General features: G+C 39.3%; 1 protein-coding gene across 1 annotated transcript in view; it reads right to left on the reverse strand.

Annotated features, from left to right (window-relative positions):
• The window catches only part of Adgrv1 (adhesion G protein-coupled receptor V1), a 504,420-nt gene that overhangs the window by 390,258 nt on the left and 89,849 nt on the right, over positions 1 to 24,313 (reverse strand). The window contains exons 38-47 of the mRNA XM_087896763.1: positions 23,552 to 23,645; positions 21,447 to 21,525; positions 21,207 to 21,345; positions 20,290 to 20,431; positions 8,303 to 8,565; positions 6,380 to 6,555; positions 5,755 to 5,879; positions 1,518 to 1,675; positions 1,277 to 1,423; positions 852 to 959 (exon numbers count right to left, since the gene is read on the reverse strand). Coding sequence (XP_087752889.1) covers positions 852 to 959; positions 1,277 to 1,423; positions 1,518 to 1,675; positions 5,755 to 5,879; positions 6,380 to 6,555; positions 8,303 to 8,565; positions 20,290 to 20,431; positions 21,207 to 21,345; positions 21,447 to 21,525; positions 23,552 to 23,645 — 1,431 coding nt within the window. The remainder of the gene's footprint in view (positions 1 to 851; positions 960 to 1,276; positions 1,424 to 1,517; positions 1,676 to 5,754; positions 5,880 to 6,379; positions 6,556 to 8,302; positions 8,566 to 20,289; positions 20,432 to 21,206; positions 21,346 to 21,446; positions 21,526 to 23,551; positions 23,646 to 24,313) is intronic.

The following is a 24,313-nucleotide window of genomic DNA, read 5'->3' on the forward strand; positions in this document are numbered from 1 at the left end:
CCTCCAGAATTGCAGCCTGTGGAATGGTGCTGCTAGACGGAAGGTGACCTAATCTAGATAATTCCTCACAGTCACACCCAAAGTCTAACCTTATCTTGATTCTGTCAAGTTGACAATGGAACTCAGGCCAGGGAAGGGGAGATTTCTTCACATCACAGAGAGAGAATGAAGTATTAAAGAGATGAATTTTCTCTTTAAACTGGGCAGGGCTTGAATATGACGCTCACTGTAATAATCCCTAGGAGAGAGAAAGGGCACCATGGGAAAATCATAAGAGCCTATGAAGGCAAGAAGGGCATTGGTGTGAGAGGCCAGGCTTCCACAGTCGTGCCCCACTGTGATGGGAAGGAGAATGGGGCTGGATTTCGAGTGCTGTGGAAAGTAGCAAGCTTCCTTCTAGTCGACTGCATTGCAGGAGAGCCCTTAGCTGGAAGCAAAGAGGTACCAAGCATGTACGGAAGCCTGAGTGACAAAGAAACACCAGGCAGGCACTGAGATGACAAGATGTCAGTGCCAGAGCCGTGGGAGATGGGTGGCGGGACCTGAAAGCCACTCGCAATGTGGGTCAGGGGCTTCAGTGACACCTTCTGTTGAGCTGTGATTCCAATCCAGTGATCCCCAAATCAATTAGACTCAGTCAAATGCTCCTACTATTATTAGATTATTCTCTATCTCCTCAAGAAAATCTATTTTAAACCTAGTCTTCAAAAACTAACTATGCCCAATCAGTACGATTTCACACTACCACCATCAAATTATGGCTTTTGTTACACAAATCCTACAGACCATAGAGGAACAGATTTTATTAGCATGCTTTAGAAGAGGGAAATTTCACTTCAAGAGAATCGTACCTGAGTTAACTCAGAATCATTTCTTTGGCTTGCAATGATGAAATAATCGTGATGGCCGGAGGTGAAATGCCGCACTTGACAGCTCCCTGGAATAATGATTGTCTGGACCTGCAGATGAGTGGGAATAAACATCATTAAAGGTCTTTAGCAATGGAGCTACAGGATGCAATAGCAGCAGGCATTAGCACCCGCCTTAAGATCTGAGAATGTGTTTAATTGGTAGGTTATGCTTAGGAATCTAAGTCTAACCTGAAGACAAAAACAGCCTTAAATTAAGATATTTGCAACAATGTGCATCAATTGCAAAATAGTTCATTTTTACTTTAAAGTACAACATATTTCATCATCCATTTTGATTAATCTTATCAATTTGAATTGCACTTAAGTAAAGAGTCTACAGAAAAATAAAAAAAAAAATGTTTTACCAGGAATAATTTGAATCCAGAAGTGAATGTATATACACTATTAATTGAAGGCTTTTCTCCATTTCTCTCCTCGTGAGTAATGACAAGGTAGGGGGAAACACCAATATTAAAGGCCTCACAAGTTTTAGGACTTTGTATATTGAAATCCTAGGAAATACAAATGATATTAACAATTAATGCTATATCAACATTTTTACATTCATTTTACTTTGTGTACCATAAAGCAAAAGGTGATGTTTACCTCAACTGGAAGGAAAGTCCCCTGCCATCGGTAAACAGCCAAGGATGATTTTCTTAACATTACACCATACACTGAATCTTCGACAATAAAGAAACACCATCCAGATGAAGTCTGGTCATGAAAGCTTTGAAATACAGAAAAGACAACGTCCACTCCCCCTAAAACAATAAGATAAATCATTACTTATGGGTATATAATCACACCTGAACCTTATCTCATTTGACATATTATGTAAAGAAACTAGTGAGCATATCAGAAAGAAAATGATGGTGATTGTGTGTGCCTGTGTGCAAGTGTGCCTGTGTATATGCGTGCCTGTGTGCAACTGTGCGCATGTGTGTCTGTATGCATGTGTGCTGGTATGTGTGTGTGTGTATATGTGTGAATATATGCTTGTGTGTGTGTTCATGTGTGTGCAGCTGTGTGCATATGTGCCTTTGTGTATGTGTGCCTGTGTGCATCTGTGTTCATGTGTGTACATGTGTGTATATGTGCTTGTGTGTGGGTGTGTGTGCATGTGCGCTTGTGTGCCTGTGAGCCTATGTGCCTGTGTGTCTGTGACTATATCCTTGTGTGAGTGTGGGCCTGTGTGTGTGTGTGCGCATACACAAGCTGCAAGTTAAAGTGAATAGACACTCGGAAGCTTGAAAACAGTATCTAAAAATAACTTTTTAAAGTATTTGATCTATATCCTACAATCTTTACCAAGTGCATTCAAAACTAAATGTTAACTAAATATTTTAAAGAGGAACATGCTAAAATAACTTCTCTGAAAAACTGTCAAAGGACAGATTGGTGCAGGAGAATTGTCTGCAATCTGTCAATCATGTTTTAAATAAACGTTGATTGGCCAGCCAGAAAGTATAGATGGGAAAATCAGACAAGAAATAGAAATGATGCAATGAGAACAGAAGAATTTTGGGAAGGAAGAAGCTGATTCCTCTCACTCCTGCCCAGGCCACCGAAGCAGCAGGATGTAATCTGCCCCACTGAAAAAGGTACTGAGCCACATGGCTAACATAGATCAGAACAATGGGTTAATATAAGCTATAAGAGCAAATAAATAGCATGAGCTAATGGGCCAATCAGCTTTATAACTTATAGAGATCTCTGTGTGGTTTTCTTTTGGGGCTAAACAGCTGTGGGGAACTGGGCAGGACAGAAACCCCAACAAACAGGACCCCTCATGTTACAACAAATGAAATTTGAAAATGATAAATATGTCTTATATAAACATGCTAATGGTACTACCAAACTTAATCTCACATTTTTAAATGTCTGTTCATCCAACGGTTTCTTGGTTTCTACTTTAGAAACAGACTTCAGAATATCTATGCTGACTCACGTCAAATCACTTCAAGGTTTTATCAAATTGCTATAATTCTGTATTTTAAAACTCATAATTAATAAGGAATCATTATTTAAATACACGCAAGTTCTATCATGTGTTGTCATGATTATTTCCCAAAGTAAATTATTTTTAAACTTTAATGATGTGACCATTATGGAACAGGAAAAACAAAACCAACCACTTAGTATTGATCATTCACTTTTAATTCAAGGAGACACAATGCATGTATCCACTAGGGACTTCTCTCAAAGTACAGACTGCATCTTTATCTTGCAACCTTTCAAACAAATTCCACAGCATTTTCACTAAGAGTCCTAAGGAAAACTGATTTCCAGACAAATCTTCAGTCCTGTAACTCAAGAAGATGGGAAATGAAAACTAAACAGCTGCCATTTGGGTTGCCCACTCTTGGAAGTGCTTAGAAAGCTATAATGAGAAAACTCCAAGTGGAATACAAATCTTTCTTGTCTTTTATACACCTGGTCATATAGATGGTGTATGTGCGCATATACAGAGTTGTCTCCTCTTTCCTAGCCATTAATGCTCCTTCTATTTCTCTTCATAATTTTTAGTCTGTCTTTGTTTCCTGGGCCTCTTCCATCAGCACTGCAGTGAGTTCCAGTCTGGACTCCCAGGTGAAGAGACACAGTTTCTCAATCCCAACACTCATTTTTGCCATTGTCAGCAATCCTGCATGACTGGGTTCCTCACAAGCATTTCAAACCTCCTTTCTTAGGTCATTATCCTATCCCTAGCCACACATTAGAGCCTTTTCAAAGTTTAGTCTGCATGCTTGTCCCAAATCTAGTTACAGTCTCTAGTCTCTTAATTTTCATGAGTGTCAATAAAACATGTGCCAAAGCTTCCTAAATTCATCATCTATCAGCACTTCCATTTAATCTGGAAAAGTATTTTCCCAACTCTAACTCAAACACAAAACACATTTAGTCCACATCCTTTATTCAAATAATAACTCTTTCATAACTGTCTCTCTTAGGTGATGGCATGAACTTCCACCCAAGGGTGTAAGCTAGAAAGTTGGATTCATCCACAGCATCTCACTCACCATGATATCCAATCCATCACTGGGTCTAAGCTACCTAGCCTGCTGCCTCCTTTGATGTGGGTTTCTCTCTGTATGCTGTGATTATCAGTTGTAGGGAGCCACCTGGAGAAATCGCCATTATAAGATGGCGCAGGTGGTCCTGCAGCTTGGAGGTAAACAAATCCTTCTTTGGAATTGCCGCATGGGGCTGAGCGCCCTTTGCTTGTACATGCGCAATTGAGCCTTTGTCCCTGGCCAATCCCGAGGCCCCGGACACCAGCAGAATGGTATTCATCAATCAGGACAGTACCCGAGTCCCTCCACCCTATAGAAGCAGCTGCCGCTTGGCTTCCTGCTCTCCCTCTCTCCCTGCGCTCTCTCGCTTCCTCGCTCTCTCGCTCCCTGCTCTCTCTCTCTCTCTCGCTTTCTATTTCTCTTCTGTTCTCTTTCACTTCTCGTTCTCTCTCACTTCCTTCTCTCTCTCGCTTCCTCGCTCTCTGCTCTCTCTCTCGCTTTCTATTTCTCTTCTGTTCTCTTTCACTTCTCGTTCTCTCTCACTTCCTGCTCTCTCTCGCTTCCACTCTCCCTTCAACCAAGAGGCTCCAATAAAGTGTGATTTGAGAAGGATCCTCAACTTCGTGGTCGTTCTTCCTTGCTGGTCAATGGGTGCGCCACAATCAGTGATTAAAAAAGAAACTGCTTTGGACCTATAGCAGGGAAAAACAGAGGTAGGCAGGGAAAACAAAGCTGAAGGCTGGGAGGAAGATGGCAGAGTCAGGACGCCATATAGCCGCCAAAGGGGAAAGACGTGTGCCACTAGTCAGAACCTTTCCATTGGCTACAAGCTTTGTGGTAAAATATAAAATAATGAAAATGGGTTAAATCTAGATGTAAGAGCTAGCTAGCTAGCAATATGCTTAAGCTATTCGCCAAACAGTATTGCAAATAATATAGTTTCCACGTGATTATTTCGGGAGTCTGGGCGGCTGGGAAATGAACAAGTGGTCTCCTACTACACTCCCTGGTCATTAGTCTGCATCCTTTCTTCCCTTCTATACAAACAGTTCCCTCCATGACACTATGGACAATATCTATTAAATATAAATACGGTCATACCACACCATTTTTGTTCATATCTTCTCAGTAAGCCAAGGATGAACATTAGCATTCAAGAACTACTTTTCAAGTTGTTTAATGACACAGCCTCACCTAACTAATGAAGAGCAATAGTCTCTCTTACGTCTCTGTTCACTGTCATTTAATGACTTCTCTTAGATGTCAGCTTCTAACTCAAGTCTCCAGTCTTAGCAGCCTATCATTACTGTCTCCAAGTTCTTCCTATGCAGTTTCTTGCATCCAATCTCCATTCATTGGTTAGTCTTCATTCAAACATTGATTCTCTTTAAAAGTACTTAGCTAGTATTTTTATTTTATGTGCATACATGCGTTTGTTTGAATATATACCATGTATGGGTGCCCACAGAGGCCAGAAGTGGGTGTCAAATCCCCTGTATCTGGAGTTACAGGCAGTTGTGAGCTTCCTAACGTGGGTGTTAGGAACAAAACCCAGGTCCTCTGGAAGAGAATCAGTGCTCTTAACTATGGAGCCGTCTCTTCAGCCCTCACATTTTACTCCTTTCAATTTCCCCTTTAAAGCATAATTATCATTTGCAATGCAAATTTACTTTTATTTTCTATGTTTATTTCTAGCGATGTCTAAATTCTAAGCTTTGCAAGGTGAAATGCACAATAAATATTGTGGATACAATAACAGAATCGAGTCCTGTTCTCTTGGTAATAGACCAGTAATATACAGTTCATGGAAACAAAGCTGAACGTACTCATGCCAAAAGCTGTTTCAGACACTGTCTCCCACTGCACACTCACAGGCAAGTCAAGGCCATTCGTACGTGAGACATTGAGGTATACACTCCTGTTGGATTCTTCAACATCTATAGAGGTAGCGCTAAAAGAAAAACAAGTGGATTTTGGAGAAGTATAATCTTTACATATTCAACATACATATCACACTGCCAGACTATTACTCAGTAAAGTTTGTACACCCTTACTGAGACCCACAAATGTATGGGCTGTAGAGACTAGACTCTAGTATTCAAAAGTATTTACTGGTGGATATTTTTAAATAAAAAATACAAATGAAACACTCCAATGCTCTTATCATAACAATGATTAAATGTCTGTCACATTGCAATATACAGTCAAACAATGTTGCCATTCTGAACTCTCTTCTCACATAACTCAGATGTCTGCTGAGAAATAAGTGAAGTAGGTGATGTTTAGCCTATTAATAAAGTTAGATCCCTTAATTATTTTATGAAATAAAAATATTTGTACACTCCTAGACATTTAAAAACTACCCAGACATTAGTTTTTTTTCTACATCTCCTCCGTTCGAGTGGTGCCTATTTTTCTTCAAAACGGCAATGTGTTGTAAACAGCCCATACCTATTCTCAACGGCAGCAATACTAAACAGCCCCAAAGGGGCCTGGTTTCGCAGAATTGTTATCAGGGTCTGGACATGGGCCCCTAGTCTAGCACCTCCAGTTGGATTGAATAGGGTGCAGACAAAATGCTCGTCCAGTTCCGGTTCCGTGTCTAGTACGGCAGAGATGTGCAGAGCCTGGAAACAAAAGACAAACAAAGTTACTCAGATGCGATTCCTTTCAAAACAAACGTGGAAAATTTACTAAACATTTTTGACAACGTTTGCTTTCAAACATGACTTCTATTTACATTTGATTCTTTGGATGACTCCAATTGTTTCAAGCTACTTCCTTGGAGATTTTCAACCCTGTGATCTGCTGCCCTAAAGTGTCTGAAAAGCTGGAAAGTGACCGTTGATGACAATGACAGTGATTGGGGATGGAGAGATGGCGCCACTGTTCCACCAGTAAGACTTCCTGATGTGTATTCCAGAGTACCCAAACTTAGTCCCAGCACCCACATCAGGGAGTACACAACTGCCCATAACCCTAGACCCAGAAAATTGGATGCCCTCTTCTGGCCCACAGACACATACAGAGCAATACATATGCATAATTTTAAAGTAAAATAAATCTTTCTTAAGTTTTCAAAACAAATCAAACACTGACCACAACGTTAGATACATGAGCTGATTTCTGACCTTTTGTCCTATCCAGGCTACATAATTTCCTTAACCTCATCCCAATCTGTAAATGGCTCTCAAGAAGCAAGGACAAGCAGAGTGGGTACAAACTAGAACTAATCAAATGCTCTGTGATCTCAGCAGTGGAACCCAGTACAGTAATGGGAAAGAACCAGCTATGGATAGGGAGAATCACGTGCTCCCAGAGTGTCCTGTGGAAGACATCAACATAACTACAGCACAATTACACAGAGCAAATGACCAGGCAAGAGGACACAAAAGGACTGAGGATGTAGCTGAGTTAGCCAGCAATCAAAAGGCCTCGGGTCCAACCTACAGCACAGAAAACAGAGACCTCTCAGTTAACAGGTGGACTCTAATGTGAAATCACTGTCGCTATACTCATGTAGTGCTGTGTTTCACTCTAAAATGTGTAATTTAATGTAATCAAGTATTTTTAACTGTACCTAAAAATTCAAAGTTGAGGGGGTAGAGAGATGGCACAAGTGGGCAAGAGCATTGGCTGCTCTTCCAGAGGATGTGGGTCCAATTCTCAGCAACCGCATGGCAGCTCACAACCATCTGTAATCCTATGTCCAAAGGATCCAAGGCCTCCCTTCAGATCTCCACAGGCACCAGGAACACAAGTGGTACACACACATATATACGGGCAAACACCCATACACATAAAAATAAAATAAATCTAAAGAATATGTTTTTAATAGAATTGAATACCCCAAACCAAAAAATGTTAGTATTTACAGAAAAGGAATGTTGGAAGGTATGTGGGTTTTGTTTTTGAGTATAGATTGCATTCATAACTAATTTCAAATCTAGCATTGTTCTCAACTGCTCCGACTTCTGTATCTGTAGCCCAGAGTAAGCAGTTATGTCTGTTCACTAAAATGCGGCAGGCAGACAAGGATGGAAGTTTCCTTTCCCTTATGTTCTTACAGACAGTAAAAAGGAAGAATACCATTGAAGTGGGTTTAATTTCTAAAATGTGAACCACACATTTTATTCTTCCACACTCCACTACCATATTAACAGTAAATGTCCCCCCATCTCTGTGTACACTTTCTAACACTGTAACGTGAGCCCCGCACCCTAGAACGGGGCTTTGCTCCATTAAGAGAGTTTTTGTTTTGTTGCACTTTGCTTTGTTTCTTGAGAATTTGTAGCACATTTCTAAGCATATTATTTTTAAATACTAAAGATAACCTTGAGTTCTCATTAACAATATTAAAGATTCATACTCTACCTTGGACCGAACACCTTCCTCTAGAACAATGAAGCCTTTGGAAGGAATCAGATCCTTCGATTCTGCTGAAGAGTTGACTTCCGTCACAACAAACTGAGCTGCCACCGTTCCAAACAGACCTTGTGCAGGCTCCCGAATGATGACTAACACTGCAACACTCTCTTGAATGTAGAGAGACGTTGGTTCTCTGAGGAAAATGTGCCCAGTGTTGTTAAAGGACAGAACCCCAGGGCCATCGTCATTTGCAAGGACAGTAATCAAAGCTGTTGAAACAAAAATATTCAGGCAGTAATTGAAGAACAAATTGTTACAAATCCTAAAGACAGTGCGTTCACAGCTGACTATTTAATTATCATTAACTCAGTTCTCACCACAGCTCTACAGGGGAGAATCTTTTACTATCCCCATGTTACAGAACCTCTAACAGAATATGCACAGGTGCTCCAGAGAAGCTCAAAACCCAGAAGGGAACAGAACTGTGGCACAAGCCAGAAAGACAGTTTCAACTCGTCTTACACTCATTTTTATATCCATTTGTTAGGTGGGGAGAGCACATGTCACGGTGTGTGAATATGTAGACTGCAAACTAAAATTAATCAAAGAGATGGAGAAGGACATTTCAGGTTCATCACAAGAAAAATCCATCAAGAAGAAGTCTCAATTCTGAACATTGGTGCCCCAAATACAAGGGCAACTATATATGTTAAAAAAAAATCACTAAAACTTAAATCACACATCAAACCTCACACACTAACAGTGGAAGGCTTCAACACCTCACTCTCACCAATGGACAGGTCTGCCAGATAGAAAATTAACAGAGAAATGATGAAACTAAAAGATGCTATGGCTTAAGAGGATTTAATAGAAATCTAAAGAACATTCCACACAAATACGAAATAATATAACTTCTTCTCAGCACCTCATGAAATCTTCTCTAAAATGGTCCACATACTCAGTCACAAAGCAAATCTCAACAAACATAAAAAGATTGGAATAAACCCTCTATCTGATTGGATCACCATGTCTTAAAGTTAGAATTCAACACTAACACAAATCACAGAAAGCCTACTGTGGTGATGTTTTCTTTATGAGCTAACAAATAAAGCTTTTCAGAAGATCAGAACTCAGAGCCAGTCACAGTAGTCAGTCAAACCGCCCAGGCAGTGGTAGCACACACCTTTAAACCCAGCACTCCAGAGACAGAAGCAGATAGATCTCTATTTGTTCAAGACTGCCCTGGGCGACACAAAATCGACCCAGTCTAAAAGAGAAACAGAGCTCACAGCGAGGTGATCCCAGCACTTGGGATCACATGCCTTTAATCCCAGAACTAGCGAGGTGGAGAGGGGAGTGATGTGGCTGGGTGGAGAGAAGAATGTAAGGCGGGAGGAGACAGGAGCACAGCGCAGTCTGGGGTTTTGGAAAGACAGATGCAGTCTGAGGATGCCGTCGTTCTGAGGATGCAGTCTAAGGACAGGATTGCCCCTTTGATTTGGACACTGGTAGAGGTAAGGACACTCTAGCAACGGCTGTGTTGCTTCTCTGATCCTTCAGCTTTCAACCTGATAGCTGACCTTGAGTTTTTATTATTAAGACCAACTAGAATTCATGATTTACAGCCTACAAACTCATGGAAACTGAGTAATGCTCAACTGAATCACCACTAGGTCAAGAAAGAAATAAGAAAGAAATTAAAAACTTCCTAGAAGTTAATGGAAATGAATGTACAACATGCCCAGACTTACGGGACACAATGAATGCAGTGCTAAGAAAAAAGTTCATAGCACTAACGGCTTGCATAAAGAATTTGTAGAAATCTCATATTAATGATTTAACAGAATGAACACCTGAAAGCTCCAGAACAAAAAAGCAAACACATCTAAGAGGAGTGGATGGCAGGAAAGACTCAAACTGAGGACTGAAAGGCAGAGAGAGAATATCCAAATTAACAAAATCCGAAATGAAAAAATTGACATAACACAGACACTGAGGAAATCAAGAGAATCATCAGATATACTACAAAAACCTGTACTCCCTAAAGTTGGAAAATCTAAGAGTTGGACAAATTTCTTAATAGATACCACTTATCAAAATTAAATCAAGATCAGATAAACAATTTAAACAGACCTATAACTCCTAAGAAAATAGAAACAGTCATCAACAGTCTCCCAACCAAACAAAGCCCATGGGTTGGATGGTTTCAGTGCAGAATTCTATCAGAACTTCAAAGAAGAGTTAATAACATCACTCCTCAAGTTATTCTACAAAACCGAAACAAAAGGAACATTGCCAAATTCTTTTTATGAGGCCAGTTACCCTTATGCCCAAACCACACAAATACTCAACAAAGAAAGAAAATTACACACCAATTTCCTTTATGAACATTGATGAAAAAAATAGTTAATAAAATACTGGCAAACTGAATCCAAGAACACACATCAAAAAGATCATCCACCATAATCAAGTGGACTTTATCCTGTATATGCAAAGACAGTTCAAAACACAATAATATGTCAATGTCATCCCCCATATAAACAAACTGAAAGAAAAAAAAAAACATGATCATCTTATTTGATGCTGAAAAAGTCTTTGACAAATTCCAACACCCCTTCATGATCAAATAAGATGATCATGTTTTTTGGAAAAAGTAAATTATCTTCAATAAATGGTGCTGGCATAACTGGATGGTGGCATATAGAAGAATGAAAATAGATCCATATCTATCCTCACACACAAAACTCAGGTAGACCAAAGACCTCAGATAAACCCAGTTATACTCTGAACCTGGTAGAAAAGAAGTAGAAAATAGTCTTGACCACATTGGCACAGGAGACAACATCCTGAACAGAATACTAGTGGCATAGACAGTATGCTATTGTTAAGCTCAACAATTAATAAACTAAACCTCATGCAACTGAAAGACTTCTCTAAGACAAAGAATACCATCAAAAGAACAAAACAGCAGCATAAAGAATGGGAAAAGTTCTTCACCAACCCCATATTCAACAGAGGTCTGATCTTCAAAATATATAAAGAACTCAAGAAACAAGATATCAAAACCCAAATAATCCAATTTAAAAATGTAGTACAGACATAAAAAGAGAAGTCTCAACAGAAAAAGCTCAACTAGCAGAAAAAGCCTAAATAAATGTTCAGTGTCCTTCGCTATCAGGAAAACGCAAATCAAAGGACTCTGAGATTCCATCTTACACCTGTCAGAATGGTAAGATCAAAAACGCAAATGACAGTTCATGCTGGACAGGATGTAGAGTTATGGGAACACTCCTTCACTCCTGGTGGGAGTTCATACTTGTACAGCCATTTTGGAAATCAATATGATAGTTTGTCAAAAAATTGGGAATCAGTCTACCTCAAGACCTAGTCATTCCACCCTTGGGCATATACCCAAAGGATGGTCAATCATACCACAAAGACACTTTCTCAACTATGCTAATAGAAGTTATACATGCAATAGCCAGAACCTGAAACAACCTAGATGCTTCTCAACTGAAGAATGGCAAAAGAAAATATGGTACATTTACATAATGGAGTATTATTCATCTATTTAAAAACAATGAAATCACGATATTTGCAGGCAAATAGATGGAACTAGAAAATCATGCTGAGTGAAGTAACCCTGATGGAGAAAGACAAACATGGTATATACTCACTCAAAAGTGGATATCAGCTATTAAGTAAATAATAACCATGCTGCAATCCACACAGAGAAGTTAGGTAACAAGGAGGATCAAAGAGGAATGTAGACTGTAGATATCCCTAGGAAGTGGAAATAGCAGGTGTCGGTGTCTGTGTGTGTGTGTGTGTGTGTGTGTGTGTGTGTGTGTGTGTGTGTCTATGTTAGATTAACGGAAGAAAATTATTATTAGAATAATTATTAATGTTTACAGAAGAGAGAAGATGGTGATGGGAGCATCAGAAATTGCACTGGGATGATGGATGGAGGGGAGTACTAAAAACAGATGACTGGAAGTGGGGGGGGTATTTCAGGGTCAGATGGAAACCTGATGCAAGGAAAACTCCCAGGAATCTGCAAGGATAACTCCAGCTAAGACACCTAACAATAGTAGTTTCGTAGCCTGAACTGACCATCTCCTGTGATTAGATTGGTGATTATGCACTCAGCAGAGAGTCGTATCCAGTAAATGATGAAAACAGACACACAGACCCACAGCCAAACATGAGACCATATTCGGGGAATCCTGCTGAAGAGAGGGAAGAAGAATTGTAGGAGCCAGAGGGATCAGGGACATCACAAGAAAACCCTCAGAAACAACTAACCTGGGCCCATAGAAACTCACAGAGTCTGAACCAACAACCAAGAAGTCTGCATGGTATAAACCTAGGCTGTCCACATATATGTGACAACTCTGTAGCTTGGACTACTTGTGGGACACCTAACAATAGAAGTAAAGGCCATCCCTAATGCTTTGGCAGGTTCTTGGAACCTTATTCCTCATACTGGGTTGCTTGCCAAGCCTTAATACAAGAGGAGGTATTTATTCTTACTGCAGCTTGATATACCATACTTTGTTGATAACCATGGGAGGCCTGCCCCTTTCTGGACAGAAACAGAGGAGGAGTGAATAGCGAGAGAGGAATAGAGGTGATGTGGAAAAAGGAATGGGAGGAGAGGAAGAAAGGGAAAATGCAGTTGGGATGTAAAATAAATAAATACATAAAATTTAAAAAATAGCCAATGAAAGGCTATCTTTACAAATTAGGGTAGTAGCTTATACATTTCAGAAGAAAAGTAAATTTATATAAGTATCTCACATATTATAATTATCAATAAAAATTTATTTCTATATTAAAATAATCATATAAAATAAAAATTATGCATATTCCATAAGAATATAGTAAAACAATATACACTGTCTGGGTTAATTTAAGTTATAAGAGCTAGCTAGGAATATGCTTGAGCTATTGGTCAAACAGTATTGTAATTAACATAGTTTCTGTGTGATTATTTGGGTCTGGGTGTCTGCGAAATGAAAGCACAGTCTCCTTCTACAAATGACACCACCTTGGTGCAACTACATCCACATAAGACGTGAGAGAGCTCGGGAAGGAATTCTAGACAAAAAAGAACAGAGTTAAGCATGGTGTTTTGATAGCAGCATTGTCTCTGGTGGCTTCTGTTTGCTGGCAGCGAGCAGAGGTGCAGCTCCTTTACGAGAGACTTCCTGACTCAGTATTAGCAGCAAAAACCTCACAGCTCTTTTAAGAGGCTCTGCCAACAAACACTTAAATGATGTTCATCAGCAGCCAGCATCAGGCTTCTTGGTGGTGGTAATGGACCAAGAAAATTCACAGAGTTGTGGTTAAAAAAAACACACATGACTCCCACCAGTAGCTTAACCATGAAGCTAGGCTCTCAGAAAGCCAAGGAGTGGGACGGATCTAGCTGCCAAAGCTGCAGCTTTAATCCTAGCCATATCGTTTAGCAAATTAAAGACTCATGTGATCAGAAAAAGAGAGATATACATTAAAGACAAATTCAAACCAAAAAAAGTCTATAAATGGTTTACAGAGTGTTTAAGAATATACATATTTACATAAAAATATACGTATTTGGGAGAAAAAAGAAAAACGATAGAGAGTCCTTAAAAAATTATAATCAGGTGTGGTGGGCACATGCCTTTAATCCCAGCACTTGGGGGCACAGAGGCAGGTGGATTTCTGTGTGTTTCAGGCAAACATGGTCTACAGAGTGAGATCCTGGACAGCCAAAGAACACAGAGAAACAAGGTCTCAAAAAAAAACCCAAAAATTAAAAATAAAAATAAAAGAAATAGAGTTTTTAAAAAGCCACAGAAAGATGGAAAATACATAGTGAGTATTAATATTTTGTAATTAATATAGTTTTTGATGGACATGAACATGAGGAATATGAAAGTTTATTCGAGATGTCAGCAATGCCTCCCGTACCACAAAGTGCTCAGAACTGTACTTCTATCCCTTTCCATTACAACTTCAGCACCATGAAGGAAGGGGACCCATGACCACAATCCATGCCATGCCATTACTGCTACCCAAAAAATGTGGATGGCATCTCAGGAAAACCGTAGTATTGTGGTTGGAGAGCTGCCCAGATACCATCTCACAAACCCTACTAGGATGTAGGTACGGACATCCCAGAGCTGAATGGGACATTCACTGGATTGGCTTTCTGTGTTCCTGTCCTCAGTGTGTCTGTTGTGAATGTGACCAGCTGCCTAGAAAAAGCTGCCAGACTCAGTGACACCAATAAAGGGAAATAATAGGTGCCATGGGATCCCCAGTGGTCATCTTGGACTATCCTGCAGATCAGGTTATATCCTGCAACCTAAACAGTGACACTTAGCCTTCTAATTTTGATTGTAGTAGATTTGTCCTCAATGAACAGTCTGACAAGCTCCATTTACTGCTGAGACAATGAATTTGGATCCACTCACATGGTGGTAGACTTATGGTCAGTAAAGCTTCCAAGGAGTATGGCTCTCTGGACCAGTCACCCCATCAAGAACAGGAAGGGAAGATAGAGGCCTTCAGCTACTGGGAAGTGTGTCTCAAATTAGCTCCAAACACACTGAGCATCTCCCCTCACGGTATCCATCCCAGATTCCCAGGAGTGTAAAAGCTTGAAGCCCCACTCTCTCACATACCATCCAAAAAGTTTACTGGACTCCCTGAAAAGAATTGAAACATTGGATTTGAAACAAAGAATGTTCCAAAATATAACAAAAATACAGTTATATGGAAATGCACAGAGACATAAAAAAACAAAACCATACAAACAAAGAACAGACAGTGTCAAACCCGCTGATAAAAATGGAGTAAAGCTACTAAAGAGTGCCACAAATTGAAGACTTTTCACGAGAATTAGTAAAAATTTTAAGGAGTAAAGAAATTGCTGGCAAGGACACAGAGAAACAACAGCTTTTGTGTACATGCTGGAGTGTATGTCCTTGCACATAGGACCCACTAAGCTCAATGTAGAATGGAGATTGTCTGCAAGTGCAAACATTTATAGTTGGTCTGGTGGTTGAGGCCTGTATTCCTAGATATGCAAGGTGCTAAAACAGGCGGATTTTAAGTTCAAAGCAAGTCTGAGCTATGTAACATGAGGGGCTGGCTGTTGGGGTTTCTGTCCCACCCGGTACCCCATAGCCAGCAAGTCCCAGAGAAAATCACACAGTGATCTCTATAAGTTAGAAAGCTGATAGGCCCATTAGGTCAGGCTACTTATTAGCTAACTCTCACATCTTGATTAACCCATTTTTCTGATCTATGTTAGCCATATGGCTCAGTACCTTTTTTAGCTGGCAGATCACATCCTGCTGCTTCGGTGATCTGGGCAGGAGTGGGAGGAATCAGCTTCCTCCTTCCCAGAATTCTCCTGTTCTCATTGCATCATTTCTCTTTCCTGTCTGGTTTACCCACCTATACTTCCTGACTGGCCAATCAGCATTTATTTAAAACATGATTGACAGAATACAGACAATTCTCCCACACCAGAGATACAAAATGGGTTCAAAGTCAGTGTGGCAACTTAGTGAGACCAATTTAAAAATAAAGTTAAAAGGGGCCTGGAGATATAGCTAGGTAGTAAATCACTTGTCTATCATGTATGAGGGACCTGAGTTCAGTTTTTAGCACAAACAGCACAAAAATATTTATATACAAAAATTGATTAATATTTTATGAAAGATTAGAAATGCTTTAAAGGTCAATGAAGTTGGCTTGGCTTAAGAAATTACCCATTATCAAAAGACTTAGAATTCAGAGTAAATTTAATATTTAAAAATTGTAATTTAAAGCCGAAAGTAAGCTTAACAGTTGATTTGGGATTCCTTTCTGTATGCTGTGAATATCATTAGTTAATAAAGGAACTGCTTTGGGTCTACAGCAGAGCTGTAAGTGAACAGAGATAGACAGGGAAAACTAAACTGAATGCTGTGAGAAAGGAAGCAGAGTCAGGGAAAAGTCATGGAGCCACTGCCAGGGACTGAAACTTTGCTGGTAGGCCACAATCTTGTGGTGATGCACAGATTAATGGAAATGGGTTAAATTAAGATGTAAGATTTAGTCAATAAGAAGCTAGAGCAAATGAGCCAAGCAGTGATTTAATAATACAGTTTCTGTGTGGTTATTTCTGGACTAAAAGGAAGGGAATGAAACAAATGGCCTCCTCCAACAAACAGTGTTTAGCAATGTTCCTTTCTTCCACTCATGATAGGAGACATGGAACCTATTCTGGTCAAATTTTTGTTATCTGACACAAGCCAGTGTCATCTGGAAAGAAGTATTTTCAACTGAGAGAGTGCCTCCATCAACTTGGTCCATAGGAAAGCCTGTGGGGCATTTTCTGAGTTAATGATGGACATGAGAGAGCTCAGAGCACTATGGGCAATACCCACCCATGAGCAGATGGATGAGTTGAACAAGAAAGCCAGCTAAGCGATCCAGGAGGAGAAAGCAGTATACAGCATTCCTCATGGCCTCTGCTTCAGTTATTGGCGCCAGGTTTCTGTTTTGAGTTCTTGCCCTGACTTTCCCTCATAACGGACTACAATAGCAAGCTGCAGTAAGCCCTTTGCTTCCCAACTTGCTTGTGGTCATGGTTACCACTGTGACAGAGAGCAAAGTAGGAAAGCACCTCTATAATTCTAGCCAGAGTTCTGTCGAGCTCTTTACGGAACTCTAGAGCCCGAGCATGTTCTTTCTTGTTATGTATATGCCTTTGAAGAGTGATGCTGAACAGCCTCTTACAACAATAGCTAAAGAGGACTTAGGGTGAGGCCAATATTCCAACAGCAAGGAAAAAGTAAGAAAGGCAGAGGCCTGGGAGCTATAATTAGAACCAACCTCACCTAAAGCCATATGGCTCTGATCCCTGTAGTTAAGTAAACCTATGGATTTTTTTTGGTTTAAATCCATCCTAATTAAGTTTCCAATGAATACACGCAAATAATTCTTAGCAAAGACATGGTGTCTATGCCTACAATCCTTTCTATTTGTTCTTCTCTAGAAGAAAATCATTTCATCCTAAACTTGTGCTTTCTTAATGTGGAACAAGAGCCACATTCTTAAAAATGGTTTCTGGGGACCTAGAAATAATCATCTATAAATGTAGCAATGAATTTAAAATTATGTCTTGGATACAGAAATTCAGATTTTTTCTATAAATAAAATGTTTATATCAAGATTAGTAATTTATGAACATAAAAGTTACCATTGACTAAAACAGGTTAGAGATTCTGTGTCCACTTGGTTTTTCAAGCACATTGAGTTATGTGTCATCAGAAGGAGCTGAGGTGACCTTTCTGGGGAGGACACTAAGGAGTAAACTTAAGGCCCAAGGCAAGATTAAGGAATGGCCTAGCAACCTGAAACACCCAACTTTGAGCAATGTACCTAGCAATCTGTTTGCACCTTAGGAACCCATCCTGAATCATCAGCAGATATACCCGTTTTATACAATGAAAATAAGTTATAGTCCTTAGCAATCTGTCCACAATATCCTGTTTCTATTCAAACACACCATGGAATACAGTCTGAACTAAGGGCAAAGTGATAGTCTAGATTAAACTGATCTTGGGGCATGTACTGTAAGTTATGTCCTGAAGTGAACTTCTAGAGAGACCCCCTACTTATTATCATATGCCTGTGTGTAAATGTGCATGAATGAGAGAAACCAGATACAAGAAGGGATATGTGCAGTAGCAAACTGACTGTATGACTTAATCTGTTAGTAAAAGAAAGCTATTCTTACTATGCCCCTTAGGAACAAAACTCTCCCTTCTCCTAATCCCCATTCACAGATGCCCCAACAGACCATGATACCCTCATGCACATGACCTGATGTCAGTCTTAACACTAAATTCTGATCTGTTTTATGCCTTTGCTTTTGAATGGCCCTTCCTTGCTACTTTGCAATGTGTGTGACTACTATTTAATTCTTGAATAAGAGGTCAGGACCCTGGAACAATCCAATGCAAACCCTGACCATGGGTACCAATACTCTCAAATGCTATGTGTGTTCCTCCACAGAGCTTCAGCCCCATCTACTTATACTAGCTCTTTTTCAAAAACAAAGTCTCAGGAACCTCTGGCTGGGCTTGCATTTCACATGTAAGCTAAGGATGTCCTTGAACTCATAATCTTCCTGCCTCTACCCTCTGAGTATCAGGATTACAGGCCTGTACCAGAACACACAGTATATGTGGTATTGGGGAATCACACATGGGGCTTGTGCATGCTAGGCAAACACAGCACCAAATGAGCTACCTTCTCATCTAAAAGAAACTTTTTAAAAGTTCCTCCAGGGCTGTGATTGCTCAACCCTAAATGTGACCTCTTGATCAAAGCTCCAACCCCTCCCCATCTGCTCAGGGAGCATCATAGATGAGGGGCAGAAATAATGTAAGAACCAAGGGGAGAAGTACTGTGAAATGTTGTCTTCAGAAAATGCCAAGGCTGCTGCACCTATTGACTTACAGAAGCTAGGGTTACCTGCACAAGACTCGCTCAAAATAAAGCCAGACAAAATTCTGTCATGGAAGCTAAAGAGTCCACACTTTACTGAGGAACTATTGGCAATCACAAGGTATTAAGGAAAAAAATCAGTATCCTCTGTGGCTTTTGCCACTAGTAGGTTTCCCATGTCTGGGAGATAGCCCTAGACCCATGTACATATTGATAGCACTAATGGACTTGGTAGAATGTCAAAAAGAAGAACAGAAGGATGAAGATGTGGAGGAAGAGGAAGAAGAATATATGATGACTACAAGAAGGAGGAATAAAATGAAGGTGATAATAGGAAGTTGGGAGGCAGACATTGGTATGGGAAGTTCTTCTGTATGTTTGTTGCTTTAATTGGTTAATGAATAAAACTGCTTTAGCCTACAGCAGGGCAGAATAGACAGGTGGGAAAACTAAACTGAATGCTGGGAGAAAGAAAGCAAGGTCAAGGAGACATAATGTAATAACCAAAGGAGAGAGACACCAGAGAACCTTATTTGTAAAACATGAGCATTGTGGTGATACATAGATCAATAGAAATGGGTTAACTCATGATGTAAAAGTTAGTTAGAAATATGCATGAGCTAAATGGCCAAGCTATGTTGTAATTAATACACCTTCTGTGTGATTATTTTGATTCTAAGCATCCGGGAAACAAACAAACAACACCCTTGGTCTACAGAATGTTGCCCAACGAATGTTTGGGGCTGATGCTCACACCACATACTTCAGGTCTGGGTGCTTGTGTGCCCATTCAGGGTTGGGAGGAATGTATTTGAGACCATGCCTGCAGCTCGGTGCCCTCCATCTACAGAACATGTTGGAAGAGAGGGATCCAAGGGGAAGTGGAGAGAGGAAACGTGAGTGGATACAAGCATAATTCATTGTAAATGCATATGAAATTCTCAAAGAATAAAAAATTATAAGTACACAAATAAATAGGTTTTCTTGAACAAAATTCCGTAGATCCATGAGGTTTTCTCTGCCGCTACTGTTTTGCCCTTGTTGAGCAGTTATCACAGTGTCTAACCCACAGTGAAAATACCAAACCATTCCAACTCGAGAATCTGAATGTCTCTCATGACATGAAGGAGACTTCAGCACCTCTTACGCTGTATATAAGTCCCATAGCACTGAAGCAACACTGGAAGAACAGTCGTCATTGTTCTTTTCTCTGCTAAAAACAACCAGAGCTGAACTCCAGTCCTGAGGAAAAGACTACACATTAAGTAAAACTACAGTAACTAGAAAATCATTTAATACGACTCTTAGTATCAACCTACTCTGACCTTGCTTTCATATACACAAACGCACAGGCTCAACTCGTTATCATTGATAGGACATTTAAATGTAGGACTTGGGGGTCTTTCCTTATGAGACTAGGAAGAGGCTCATCCCTCTTGCCCCCACACTGCAGAAGCCAGAACAAGAAAAAGGAGACTGGGAAAGAAATGACTAATTACCTATTGTATTTTTCCCCAGGTCTAGTCCAGGAGAAGGGTTTGTTAATATCAACTGAAATCTTTCATCTCCTTCTGGAATGTCATCGTCCAGGATCACAACCTCCACATGTTTATTCCTTTCTCCATCAGCAAAATGAAGAATCTAGTCAAAAAGATAGAAGAAAAGGCCATGTACATAAATTGACTCTGAGTTTTCATAAAATGTTTAGAAATCAATACCACATAACCCTTGATGTGGAGAATAAACTATTTTAAGGGCTGTAGAGATGGCTTAGCAGTTAAACGCATTTACTCTTCTTTCAGAGGACCCAAGTTGGATCCTCAGAACCTTCAGCATGCAGCTTGTAAATTCCTGAAACTGTAGCTGCACTGATCTGACACCTTCTTCGGGAATCCTCCTGGCACACACGCGTGTGCAGACACACACGGTCTTACCTATCTCTTTTTGTTGAAATTGAAAATATTTCAAATCAAATTTACAAAGTAGAAGAAAGCAAACATTTGGTTACGGAATAAAGGGGATAAACAGAAAAATATCTTAAATGTATTTTAAGAGCTTGAGGTGTCTTAGTAAATCAAAACAAGGAGAGAGTGGAGTGAAAGCTTTCCAGCAGATAAGATACACTCTGGGAGAGTCTCATGATTAACATTTGTAATGTGTGGCCTAGTAGTCTTCAGAATTAAATACTGCAAAGAAGAGTGAATTCAGAGTGACATTTAGAATAGAATTAAAGCTTAATTCAATGGCTTATTATAGCAGAGAGAACAATACAGTATAGAAATCTTCTGTCTGCTCTCACTACGGAGCAGCGTACACAGCAGTTGTTAAGATTAATTTATTCATGAAGCCCCACATCACTACAATTCTCAAAGGACAATGCTTATAAAAGACTGTCACAGATGATGCGGAGCCTTACCTGCGGACTGCACATGTAATCCAGCCCCATCTGGGCCTCTAGATTCTGGGCATACATGAACAGTGAGACGTCGCCAAGGGCCTCTCTGGTCCTCTGGGCTACCAATGTTACAGTGCCGTGGGTTTCATTCACTTCATATCTGGGATGAAGAGAACAGATTCATTTTTCTCTCATAACTTTTGTTTGGTAATCAAGAAGAATCCAGAATTAAGAAAGGAGCTTACACAGCCTTGGGTTTACCTGCTATGCTGCCACTCAATTATACCTTGGGCACCGTCATTGGCATCAATGACAATCTGTGCAGTCAAGCCTTCTGAGTCTGGTTAAACAGAGATGTATTAAATGAATATAAGTGAATATAATGCCATTTAAACTATAGTTACAGACACTGTCTGGCACAGAATTTAAAGAAGGAAGTTATATAAATTTTCATATATAGGTATATAGGTAGTGAAAAGATGTTTAAGAAAATAGAAAAACAGTGCCGGTGACATTAGAAAAGGAATATCAAGAGTTACTAGTATATAACTATTTTACTAGAACAACATGGCATTTCAAGCTAGAGTTGTTCATTTTGAATAAATGAAACAGTATTTATGTCTCTTGTATTTTAGTACGGGAGAAAGTGAGAAGAGTAGAAAAGAGAAGAAAAAAGAAAAACAAACTTAAAAGGGAAAGTTAGGAGGTCACAGAAAATACGTGTGTGAATGAGTGACTCAAAGAGAAACATTAACACAGGCTACTACAGAAAGGCTTTTATAAAGTAAAAATTAATACAGTTCTTGTATCTGTGCTGCATTTCTGTCCATGCAGTTCAGTGGACTACACATAGCTGCTCTTCTATATCGAAACATTAATTCTCGCCCGGTGTGTGTGTGTGTGTGTGTGTGTGTGTTCTCTATCTTTTACTTAATTATCATAGCTGCTGAGGTGTATAAGGAAGAAGATCAACTGTCTTTAAACTGAAGAGAATCATAATGTTCAGAAGACAGTATGAAATCAGGACTTATACTCAATGGACTCCTGGCTTACAGTCAGACATTCTAACATCACAGCAAATGATTAAAAATATATGTGTGTGTGTGTGTGTATAACATTATATGGACTCAACAGGTTTTATTTGTGAATATATATGTATATACAAATTCATATTTATTAATGTTATAACAATAAATTTAAAAAAGAAGCCATGAATTTGAGGGAGAACAGTCAAGAGGCTTTGGGAGGGTCTGGAGGGAAGAAAAAGAAGGAAGAAATGTTGAAATAAAATTACAATTCCAAAAATAAACAAAAAATATTTTTGAAAGGAGAGTTAAATCACAGATTATTAAAATTAAACTTGTAGATTATAAGAAAAAAGCCAGCTCTTTCATGTTCTGGTTGTAATTCGAAGTATGTTACTAGTTTCTTGTAGTTCCCATTGTCTCATATGTAAAATGGGGATGTGAGAAAGGATAGCACTACCACATAACAGTCAGAATCAGGGCCAGACGAGAAACAGCTCTATTCAAATTGCACTAATAGGAGCTATGGAAAGATGAAGCACTGTGTTGTTCTCCTAGCGTGTGAGATAGCAATCTTATATTAACACTTGTCATAAAGAGCTTAGTCATTGGAATCATCTACAACTAACCAGTGACATATGGAAAACTCGCTACTACTTTCAAAGTTGTTATATGAAGCCTTAGAAAGGAGTCCTCAGGCCGCTACACCTGTCCAAGGTCTCTGCTGTTCCTCCTTATCCGGGCTCACTTTGTCCCGTAGACCTGCGACCGTGGCTGGAGCAACAGCACAGGCTGACCCTGATGCTACTCAGTGCCGCCTCACACACAGCACACTTGCCAGCAGGACCTGGGTGTATCTTATGAAGAATCTATGTAAGCTTACACCAAGGTTCAAATTTTACCTTTCAGTCTGTAATAAATTATGTTTTCTAAAAGCATGAAAAGAAAAAAGATCAAAGGTCAGAAATGCAAGAAGCAGAACACACAAAACATGTGTTAAACTTAAAAGAAAATAAGGTGGACAGCTTAGGAAAATAGCTAATTATATTTTTAAAAGAAAATGAAATAAAAATACATTTGAAAGAAGCACTATTACTTTGCGAACTGCAGATTTGGCTATAACATAGTTGTAATTCAAAGAGCATCACAGTATAACTGTCTTCACTCTGCTTTACACAATTATGATGATGTCTCTAATTGTAATTAGTCTAAAATGTTCATCTTATTGTCACACATAGCTAAAATTATCAAACATAATGAGGAATATTCCGGATTGTAAAATGCAGTCACTTCATTTCACTTGAAGTTAGCAAGAAAAGTCACAAAAGAGAGTCACCCTACCTAGTCTTGGAGGAAATGAAGTTAGAGGAGCCATAATGAGATCAACGTGAGTTAAATTCACCAAGAAATATTCTTTTAGCTCTGGCATATCATCCTGCAAAAATTACAATCATTAAGTAAAAGCCTTAATTATTTCAAAGAAATTATTCCTCACATGATGTTTTTAAGTTATATTACAAATGCATATGCATGAACAGCAAAAACACAATAGAAAACAGACATAAAAATATATTAAAATTAGAAAGTGTAAGTATAACAGTGTTAAACTTATATATGGAAGTTATTAGGTTGAGCACTATGAAACCACCTCAAAATTATAATACTTTAAACACGGTTTATAATCAAATCAGCTACCTAACTATATGAACCTAATCATTTTAAATACAATGTAAGCAAGAGGTGTCCAGTTCCCTAATGGATGCTGTAGAAGCAATGTAAGCTTTGCAGCAGGAATCTGAGGGCAATCTCTGGAATTTGAGACGAGCTGTTTACGTTCCAAGACCTCAAATCTACCGTGTATTCATGGAGAAGTAATAACCACACTAGTATTGTTTGTGGGTAATAATTCAAAATAGTGGATGCAGGATATCCTGCTTCAAGGATCCTTTGAAAGTGATAATAGTGATTATTATTAATCGATAGTCCCGCATGAAAGCAATAGTGATTATTATTAATCGATAGTCCCGCATGAAAGCAATAGTGATTATTATTAATCGATAGTCCCGCATGAAAGCAATAGTGATTATTATTAATCGATAGTCC

This window comes from Myodes glareolus, chromosome 15, assembly GCF_982192425.1.
Source record: "Myodes glareolus chromosome 15, mMyoGla1.1, whole genome shotgun sequence".
Classification (NCBI taxonomy): Eukaryota; Metazoa; Chordata; class Mammalia; order Rodentia; family Cricetidae; genus Myodes; species Myodes glareolus.